The 10257-nt window shown below is 38.7% G+C and overlaps 1 protein-coding gene across 2 annotated transcripts in view; it reads left to right on the top strand.

Moving 5' to 3' along the window:
- The window catches only part of prkdc (protein kinase, DNA-activated, catalytic subunit), a 35694-nt gene extending 26052 nt beyond the window's left edge, over positions 1-9642 (top strand). For both annotated transcript variants that reach the window (XM_051114798.1, XM_051114799.1), the window contains exons 65-86: positions 262-450; positions 821-1045; positions 1283-1391; positions 1644-1746; positions 1870-2032; positions 2213-2387; positions 2540-2724; positions 2887-3067; positions 3206-3363; positions 3893-4104; positions 4178-4265; positions 4436-4579; positions 4733-4940; positions 5042-5109; positions 5193-5413; positions 6305-6397; positions 6488-6568; positions 6661-6732; positions 6863-7064; positions 7193-7381; positions 8981-9120; positions 9336-9642. In XM_051114798.1, coding sequence (XP_050970755.1) covers positions 262-450; positions 821-1045; positions 1283-1391; positions 1644-1746; positions 1870-2032; positions 2213-2387; positions 2540-2724; positions 2887-3067; positions 3206-3363; positions 3893-4104; positions 4178-4265; positions 4436-4579; positions 4733-4940; positions 5042-5109; positions 5193-5413; positions 6305-6397; positions 6488-6568; positions 6661-6732; positions 6863-7064; positions 7193-7381; positions 8981-9120; positions 9336-9540 — 3411 coding nt within the window. In that variant the 3' untranslated portion in view covers positions 9541-9642. The remainder of the gene's footprint in view (positions 1-261; positions 451-820; positions 1046-1282; positions 1392-1643; positions 1747-1869; positions 2033-2212; positions 2388-2539; positions 2725-2886; positions 3068-3205; positions 3364-3892; positions 4105-4177; positions 4266-4435; positions 4580-4732; positions 4941-5041; positions 5110-5192; positions 5414-6304; positions 6398-6487; positions 6569-6660; positions 6733-6862; positions 7065-7192; positions 7382-8980; positions 9121-9335) is intronic.
- Positions 9643-10257: the final 615 nt, after the last annotated feature.

Here is a 10257-nt window from a genome sequence, read left to right on the forward strand (position 1 = left end):
CTCTGTTCTTTTTGCCTTTTATGACAAGTGGTAACCAGTTTTCATGTGCAGTTCCTGATTAATATCATGTGGTTAACCTCAATGCCAGTATTTTGTGACACACCTACTATATTAGAGAATTCTAATTTATGAATATCATGCTAGGTTTTTTTTGTCATTTCTGAAAATGCAAATGAGAACACATATCTAAATTTCTGTGAATATTGGCCATTTCTACAGAGTCCGTTATAGCTGACAGAATTGTGATGTGTTTTTATTCAGGCACTGAACAAAGAAGATTGGAATGATGTAGAGCCCACAAACACGGAGAAAGATTTCTGGGAGATTGCTGCGCTGGAGGCCTATAATCACCTGACAGAGTGGAAATCTCTGCAGTATTGTGCCACAGTCAACATTGATGACAACTCACCCGTCAATCTAGAAAAAATGTGGACAGAGCCATTTTATGTGGTACGACAAGAAATTTTGAGCCGTTTCAGTTTGAAATGAATAATCATATGGAATCTCACCTATTATCAAAAAATGTCTGTACCACTTCAGATTAGGGAATACATATTTACTATTAACTAGGAGGTTTTCCTCAATAAATTCCTAATTCCTAAATTCCTAGTAAGGTAGTTCAGGTATTGTGTTGGGTTAAGGGATGTAGAATATGCGGAATAATGGATTAATGTATCTAATAGGTACTGATAAACAGCCAAAATGCTAGTACTATGCATGCTAATAAGCAAGTAGTTAATAGTGAGAATTGGTCCTTAAAATTAAGTGTTACCATAATATCTTATCCTGAAGTAAATGCTTATGTTTTTGTCTCTAACAGGAAACATACCTGCAGTACATGATGCGTAGTATGTTGAAGCAGTTGCAGCTGGGGGAGAGAACTCAGGAACTGCTCAGCTTTGTCGATGCTGCTATGAAGAAAGAAGAGCACAAGATCATCATGGAGACCCATTACAGTCAGGAGCTGAGTCTACTGTACATCCTGCAAGAGGACTATGACAGAGCCAAATACTATGCCAATAATTGCATGCAAGTCTTCATGCAGGTCAGTTTTGTTAAAAACCAACAAATCAATTAGTTGTTTCACAGAGATTATGTATTTATAGATGGGGTGTTACATAAGCATGCAGACAGACACAAACACATGCTTCTATTTGTCTCTATTTGTCATTGAATGTTTGTGATCTTGCTTTTCCCTTCCTTCCACAAATAATGTCAAAAATGCAAATACATGATTTTGTTTATTTTTATTTTTTTTCCCACATTACATGGTATCACATAGAACTACTCAAGTATTGACCCACTGCTGAACCGCAGCCGCCTGACTGTGCTACAGTCTGTCCAAGCTCTGACAGAGATCCAAGATTTCTTGAATTATATGTCAGGAGAGGGTGAGTACTTGTTCTCAGTGTTGGGTAAACGCTTACTAGTTTATAACCATGTTTTGGGCTTTTATCAGACTAAATTATTTTAAGATGTAGCTGCACATTACATGTACTCACTATTATAATGCATAATTATGACAAACTAACCCCGAGTATACCTATTTATAGTCAGTACTCATACACACATACTTATTTGTGTAATTACATGATAACAACATCACCTTAAAATAAATCGAAACTCTATCCAATTGCTCTTAGTCTCTGCAAATTCTCTGAAGTTCATGATCAAACGGTGGACCAGCCGCTATCCGGATGCTAAACTGGACCCCATGAATGTTTGGGATGACATCATTACATCTCGGTGAGTCTGCTAATTTACAACACCTTAGTGGTAATACAGATTTCTTAGTGCTGTTATAGTGAAAAAATGGTTGACCTGTTATGCTATAAAGCTTAATAACCTTGCTTTCATCTTTGTTTTCAGTTGTTTCTTCTTGGATAAGATTCTGGAGAGGCTGACTTCCACCCCTGAAAACAGCATGGAGGTGGATGGTGCAGAGCAGGCGAGCGGAGAGGAACTCGGTGTGCTGGTGAAGAACTGCAAGTTCAACATGAAACTACAAATGGCAGACAGTGCATGGAAACAGGTGCTCAGGTTTTTACAAAGTAGTAGTAGTAGTAGTAGTAGTTTACTTTCTATTTCTGTAGAGGGAAAAATGAATAAACATCTAAATGTTTTCAACATCAGACATCACCTAAGATCATATTTTTGTGAAACAGAAGAATTAGGAACAAGCTGAATGTAATGTGTTAAAATTGTTTGACAGAATAATTTTCCGGTGGCATCCAAGCTGTTGAAGGAACTTCACCGGGATGCAAAGACTGATGATGCTTGGTTGGTCCGCTGGGTCCACAGCTTCAGCCGTTTCTCTCACAGAAGAAGCGCTGGCCTTGGATCTGCTGAAAAGATTAATGTTTTGCTCAAGACTGTTCCTCTTCTGGGTATGAATGATGCCCTCTTGTCACACAGAATAGACATCATTTAAACCCTGAACCAGGCTTACTTTTCAAGTTTTGAATTTTTGCTGAAAACAAGTTTAAGTTACCAGTGTGTTGAGCAATTTTCATGGTAGACACATGACTGTATTTTACAGTTGATTCTGGGAGACTCAGTGAAGGCTTGTCTGCTCGAATGCTCCGTGACCAGAAGATCCTTCTAGGCACCACTTATGACCTCATGGCCAGAGCTGCGGATCGCAGTCCTTCTGCCCTGGAGACTCTCGGGGAAGATAAAGTACAGAAGATTCTCCAAGTATCAGGGGCCTCATTCATCACCCAGGTAATGAGTTATTTAGATGTAGCTTATTGTTTATTGAAACCACAGATTAGGTAATTGCTTTTGTAGAATTAAACAAATGAATAATCCTAGTACATACAGATTTATTAAAAAGCTGTTTTATGACATCTGAATCATGATCATGGATGTTATTTTTCTGCTCAGGTGGTGGAGGGTCTGCAGATGCAGGCTCTGGAGATGTTGCGAAGTGCTGCACGTAAGGCAGAAGAGGAAGAGCAATCCTTCAGCCAGCAGCATGTGAACACACGTGGTATTGTGGAGGCCTACATGACCTTGGCCAACTTCTGTGACCGAAGACTAAGAGAGAGTGAACAGAAAGAAGAGGGTGAGGCAACTGCGGACCAGTGCAGCCCCCTATAAGTGTCTCACAGGATTTATAATATCTTTTTGCGATTCCATGCATCCAGGTAATGGGTTACAGTGTTGAAGTGCTTGTAACAACACTTTTGATGTTTGATTCTAGCAATCAGTTCTAAGCTGCAGTCATTACCTGGGCATGTAGTGAAGATGATGCTGAAGGCATTGAAGCTCAACTCGGATGAGGCCAGGCTCAAATTTCCTCGTCTGCTGCAGCTAGTAGAACTGTACCCCGCAGAAACCCTGGACCTGATGGTCAGAGAGGTGTGAGAAGATCATTTGCTTTGATTTTAGGCATCATGTACAGGACAGTCAGACAGTATATATTTTTGAATTCTTACATTTAGAGAAGTTAAAGGAGTTAAAGTTCACTTCCATAACAGAAATGTATAGATAATTTACTCAACCCTTGTCATCAAAGATATTCACGTCTTTCTTTAGTTGTAAAGAAATCATGTTTTTTGAGGAAAACATTTCAGGATTGTTCTTCATATAGTGGACGTTAATGGTGTCTGTGAGTTTGAATTTCCAAAATGCAGTTTAAATGCAGCTTCAAAGGGCTGAGGTAAAGGGTCTTATCTAGCAAAACAATTTTTTTTTTTTTTATTAAAATGTATGTCAATACAGTTAGGGTATGTCGAAAAACTCCCATCTCATTTTCATAACCTTTTTGTTCTGGAAGTGAACTTCTCCTTTAAATAATTTATACAACAATGCTTTATCATTTATCTTCTTAATGAAGTATTAATTTTCTAGCAAACCGCTTCTTTTATGTTTTATTTTGTCCTGATAGGTTGTTAGTGTGCCTTGCTGGATGCTGATTGGATGGATCAGTCAAATGATGGCTTTGCTTGACAAGCCACAGGCGACAGCAGTTCAGCATGTTATAGAGGAGATCGCAGAATGCTATCCACAAGCCCTCATCTACCCGTACATGATCAGCAGTGAGAACTACACCTTTGAAGAGTCTGCGAGTGGTCAGAGGAACCGGGAGTTTGTTGAAAAGTATGTAAAGGTCTCTGCAGCTCTATAAGAGTCTTTGGCCTTCCTGATACTGACACTGCATTGTTTGTTCCAGGCTGAAGTCATTACTGGATAAAGGTGGCGTTGTTCAAGAGTTTGTAGATGCCCTTCAGCAACTTACTAACCCTGAAATGCTTTTCAAGGTACAAAGTCCTTTCTCCCCTCAAAGTGTCATTGGTTAAGCCAGTTTTCAGATGACAGTTTCAGTTGGTGCTGCTAGTGGCACAGTAATTATAAGCTACCCTTAACTTACTGAGACTTGACATTATGACGCTGTTGTGGTAGTCTTGATTCTCGAGTAATGGTTTGGCAGGATTGGTGGGGTGAGGTGAAGAATCAACTGGACAAACCAGACATGGACAAAAAGAAAATGAAGCAGCTCTATGAGGAAATGGCTGGGATGCTTGGTGATTCAAAGTCTCCAGGATTTGGATCTTTCAGAAGAAAATTCATTCAGGTTCACAACACACACAATACTTAGGGCTGCACGATTAATCAAAAATAAAATTGTAATTAGATAATTAGGTTTCTGCTGGTTTCTCTGTATTTCTTACTACAATACAGATACGTAGATTTGGTCTGCTGTTATATTTTTATGTCCTTGTCACAGAAATACTGTAAGGAAGTAGAGAAGCTGATTGGGGCTGGTGGATCCAAGTTGTATGAAAGGCGAAAAGATAAGGTGTTCCTTCAGCAGGTGGACCACCTGGAGATGTCAATGAGAAATTTCCAAAAGGAACCAGGGAACATGAAGGAATATTCACCCTGGCTCAGCAGCTTTAAAGCAGAAACACTCAGAAATGAACTGGAGGTACCAGGTTAGTTCAGATAATGTCATTTGTTTCTCATTACTTCATTAAAGTTCTGCATTTAGTCCTAAGTGTTTGTCTTTTTCTCTGGCTCTGGTCTTTCCTCATAGGTCAATATGATGGCCAATCAAAGCCTTTGCCAGAATATCATGCAAAAATCACAGGTTTTGATGAAAGGGTATGAGGAATAATGTTCTTATTATTAGATGTCATTTTGACATGATTATTTCAGTGTATAACAGTTCATCTTCCCAACGTTAGGTAAAGGTTATGGCATCTATTCGTCGGCCGAAGCGTATCATCATGCGAGGAGATGATGAGCGAGATTATCCGTTCCTAGTGAAGGGTGGTGAGGACCTGCGACAAGACCAGCGCATCGAGCAACTCTTTGGTGTGATGAACATGATTCTCAGTCAGGACACTGCCTGTTCTCAGCGGAGCCTGGCTCTCCGCACTTATCAGGTCATTCCCATCACCAGCAGGTACTAGGATGGGCTTCTCATGACTCAATTTGTGTGCTGGCCTGTCTATAAATGGTCATTTGGGCTCTTTAAAGGAGTAGTTCACTTTCAGAATAAAAATTTTCTGATAATGTACTCACCCCCATGTCAAATTAAGGTTTTTGAGGAAAACATTCCAGGATTTTTCTCAGTGTAGTGGACTTTTATGTTTCCCAACGGTTTAAACTTCCAAAGTGCAGTTTCAGTGCAGCTTCAAAGGTTTCTTATCTAGCAAAACAATCAAAATGTATGTACTTTTGAACCACAAATGCTCATCTTGCACCAGCCCAACATCATGCATTATGTAGTAATCACGTTAGAAAGGTCACGTTAAAAAGGTCACGCATGAAGAAGGCGGAAGTACAGACCCAGTGTTTACAAAGCAAACATGCAAAGAAAGTGTAACAACGATGTCAGACAATTTTAAAGTTGGAGGAGAAAATGAGATTTTTTGAACCAGAGTACACACACAAAGAACTAACCGCACATGACCTTTCCTGACCTGATTATGTAATGCATCAAGTTGCAGAGCTAGTGTAAGGCATATTTATGGTTAAAAAAAATTATATATTTGTATTTTATTTAAGGACACGACAGATCGTTCACTAGATAAGACCCTTATTCTTCAGCTGGGATCATGTAGAGCCCTTTGAAGCTGCATTGAAACTGCAATTTGGACCTTCAAACCATTGGGGAACCATTAAAGTCCACTATATGGAGAAAAATCCTGGAATGTTTTCCTCAAAAACCTTAATTTCTTTGTGATTAAAAAAAGAAAGACATGAACATCCTGGAAGACATGGGGGTGAGTAAATGATTAGGAATTTTTTATTCTGATGGTGAACTAATCCTAATGTTTGCTGATGTTTACAGGATCGGCCTGATTGAGTGGATGGAGAACACTTGCACTCTGAAAGACTTCCTCTCAAGCAGAAGGACTCAACAGGAGCAGAAAACAATGACAAAGTAAAAATGTATTCCTTATTCCAGCAAATAAAACAAATCATCATGCAGAGTTTCGACTTTCATACCCTGCGTTGGTTTAATGCATTTTAGGCCCAATGAGTCTTATGATGACTGGATCAGTAAAATTGCTGGGAAGGTGGACGGCATTAGACGATATGCTGAACTGTACAAGTAAGTCAGTGGATCAGTGACTCAGCATTCTACAACGGGTCGTATAAATAATATTAATACTTATTAATGCATTTACATGTGACTCCCTACAGGAAAGCAAAACGTGCGGAAACTGTGAACAACTTCAGGAGAATTGAGCAGATGGTGCCTGATGACTTGTTAAAGTATGCCAGCATTTCTGTTTGCATTGTACTTTGCAGTATTTTAATTTTGTGATAATCATATTGTAATTCATTGGTGATGTTTGTCCTAATTCTTAAAGGATTTAATGATGGCACAAATGTTTGTTTTCAGACGTGCTTTTGTGAGGATGAGTACCACACCTGAAGCCTTCCTTTCACTAAGGTCGCATTTCAGCAGCACTCACGCTGTGCTCTGCGTCAGTCACTGGATTCTGGGCATTGGTGATCGGCATCTCTCTAACTTCATGATTAACACAGAGACTGGCGGTATGATCGGCATTGACTTCGGTCATGCTTTTGGATCAGCCACGCAGGTGGGCTTTTGTCTAGTGTTCATTAGTTTGACTCGCAGCTTAACGATTCTGTAAGGTGACAAGTACTAATACTGTACAGATTTAAGGATAAGAGTTGAAAACTAACCTGTTTTACATGTTGCATGTAGTTCCTCCCAGTGCCTGAACTGATGCCATTTAGGCTGACGCGGCAGTTTATAAACTTGATGCGACCAATGGCAGAGTCTGGTCTCATCCAGAGTGTGATGGTACACTCACTGCGAGCCTTCAGAGATGATCCAGACCTGCTGCTCAACACCATGGATGTGTTTGTGAAGGAGCCTTCACTTGACTGGAAGGTAGAACGACTCAGTCATAACACATTTCAAGCATGCAAACAAAAACAAATAGCTGTTTTCCTTATTGCCACATACAGGTAGCCCCAGGGGTTAAAGCAAAAAAAAATATTTTGACTAAAAATTTTCCTCAGGTCAAACCCCATTCCACAGCCATACCTGTCACACACCCAGTTAAAGAGCAGTTTTTTTTCTCTTTGTAATGAGTGTTTGTCCTCCTAATTCTGATACATAATAAAAAAATTCAGATGAAAAATTAGTCTTCCTAATACGAGGTGATATTTGACCCCTTAAAGTGATTTACAGGGGCATTTTCTTTTTATCCTTGTAATGGCATTTTTCTAATTTTATTAAAAGTATGTCATCGTCTATGTCAGATTTGTTTATAAGCTTTTTAAATTTTTTAAATTAAAGCAATATGCTAAAAAGTAGAATAACACAAATAAGTTACCAATCATATGAAATTAGAATTAATAAAAATTGTATTTGTACTACAGAGGTGGCACAGAACACAAGTGGCTTGTATTTATACATTTGGAATTAAATAAGGCTCAGAGGTGGCATGAGTGCACTTAAATTCATGTTGAGATCAATGTTTTAAATATTACATTTTGAATATAGAAATATTGAATGATTTAAATAACTGAAATTATACCTTAAACATTAAACTAAATCCACCAGTAGGTGACGGCAAGTCACTGATTTTATCACAGAATCATTCATTCAGTTGATTCGTTCGAACAGCTGATTCGTTCAGGAATGAAGCAAGTGGACTGTATTTATGAATGAGTAATTGATTCATTGACTCACTAGATTTGTTCTAAAATGCACTTTCATTCATGAATGAACACCACTGTGTTTGCTCTTAGAGATGCGCAGTGGCTGAGCTGTTACTGTATTTGGAACTATTTTGGTTGAAAAAATAGAGTAAAATCAGGCAGTAGTATTATAGTCAGACAATGTGAGTCACCTAATATTAACTTGTTTATTGAACTGTTGTATTAAATAAATATAACATCTGCTAACTCCCTTAATAATCTTTAAAAGCTGTCACTCTCCTTAGTTTATCGTGATCTGTGGGCACACAGAAAATAGTCTATAAGAAAGTATATGAGTGAGTTCTCTTTCACTGTAAATGAGCAAGACTCAAAAGCACGTGCAAACGACACATTCCGTCATCTGTCATTGTGTTATAAGCGTGGAACCTATGGTAATGAGTAGAATTATTATTAATACCCACTCCAAAATTCAAGTTCTGCTCTGTGTTCTTTGCTAATTACCCAACTGTGAATGATGTGAGCAGCCTCACCATGTTGTCACTAAGAAGCTGTGCAGGCAGAACAACAATGTGCTACATGTTTCTTTTCCTCTCATTTTTTCCAACTGATGGTAATCCATCGTACTGACAGAAAACTTTAAGCCCTGTAGCCCTCAATGAAATCATCAGTGATCTGCCCTCATTGTAGACCTGTTTCACAATTAACATTATTCAATTTCCTACCGAAGAGTTGAGGTCTATAAAAAGCTTAGACCTTAAGCCATTATCAAAAAGACAGGCTAAATGAATTATTAAAGACAACAGCACTATTCCTCACGTTACAGAACTTTGAGCTGAAGCAGTTGAAGAAAGGAGGTACCTGGACAGAGAGCGTGGACACCAAAGAAATAAACTGGTTCCCTCTACAGAAGGTCAACTTTGCTCGCAGGAAGCTAGAGGGAGCCAATCCCTCTGTTATAACAAGGTAGATCCAACAGCAACAGCAACAGCAACTCTGAATTCTTATTTTGGTGGATTTCTAGCAAAGAAATATTGCCGTTTTAATATTTACAATGGCAGCATATCATGATAATGTTCACTTGAATTAAATGAATACATTTTTCTTTCTGCAAAATAATACAAAACGGTTCTATTTTCCAGAAAGACATTTCTAACCATGTCAATTTGTTAATGTTCTAGTGAGGAGCTTCGTCTTGGATTTGAGAAGACCCCAGAGTATAAGGGATTGTTGGCTGTTGCCAGAGGTGAAAAAGAACACAACATACGAGCTAGACACAATGAGAAAGACCTGAGTGTTGAAGATCAGGTAGACTGTTTGCTCGATCAGGCAACTGACCCCAACATACTGGGCAGGGTGTGGATAGGCTGGGAACCATGGAATTGAACCAAATAGTGGGTAACATTATGAAACACAGGTTTTTGTATTTTTTAGAAAAAATGTTCGACCTCTTTTTCAGAACCATATACATGTTGCCATATGACGTTTTTTATATATGACTATATACTGCAGATTACGCTAAACAGATCTCACGTTGATGAAGGAAAAACTGTACAACATGCTTGTCATATTCCATTGCACTGCTGTGAAGGAAACTAGTAATCAAATAAAGCATCTATCCATGGTCAAATTGCGTCCTGAAGTCTACAAAGCCACAGTGATCTGATATGAAATGGTGAGGCTTCATCCTCTCCACTTTTATTTTTGGACACATCTGCCTTCAATTAACCACATTTTCATTTATAGTTAATGTTTGGTGTCACAACTGTAAGGATAACTTTCTGAGAATTTACTCACCCCTACGTCATCCAAGATGTTCCTCAGTCAAAAAGAAATTAAGGTTTTGGAGGAAAACATTTCAAGATTTGCCCCCATATAGCGGACTTCAATGGGGATCAACAGTTGAAGATCAAATGTAGTTTCAGTGCAGCTTCAAAGGGCTCTAAATGATACCAGCTGAGGGTCTTGTCTAGCGAATCAATGGGTCTTTTTCTAAAATAAAAATGTATATATTTTTTAACCACACATACTAATCTTGCACTAGCTCAACTTCACGCATTACATAGTCACGGTGGAAAGGTCACACCTGATGTAGGTGGAAGT

Source organism: Labeo rohita, chromosome 7 (genome assembly GCF_022985175.1).
Source record: "Labeo rohita strain BAU-BD-2019 chromosome 7, IGBB_LRoh.1.0, whole genome shotgun sequence".
Classification (NCBI taxonomy): domain Eukaryota; kingdom Metazoa; phylum Chordata; class Actinopteri; order Cypriniformes; family Cyprinidae; genus Labeo; species Labeo rohita.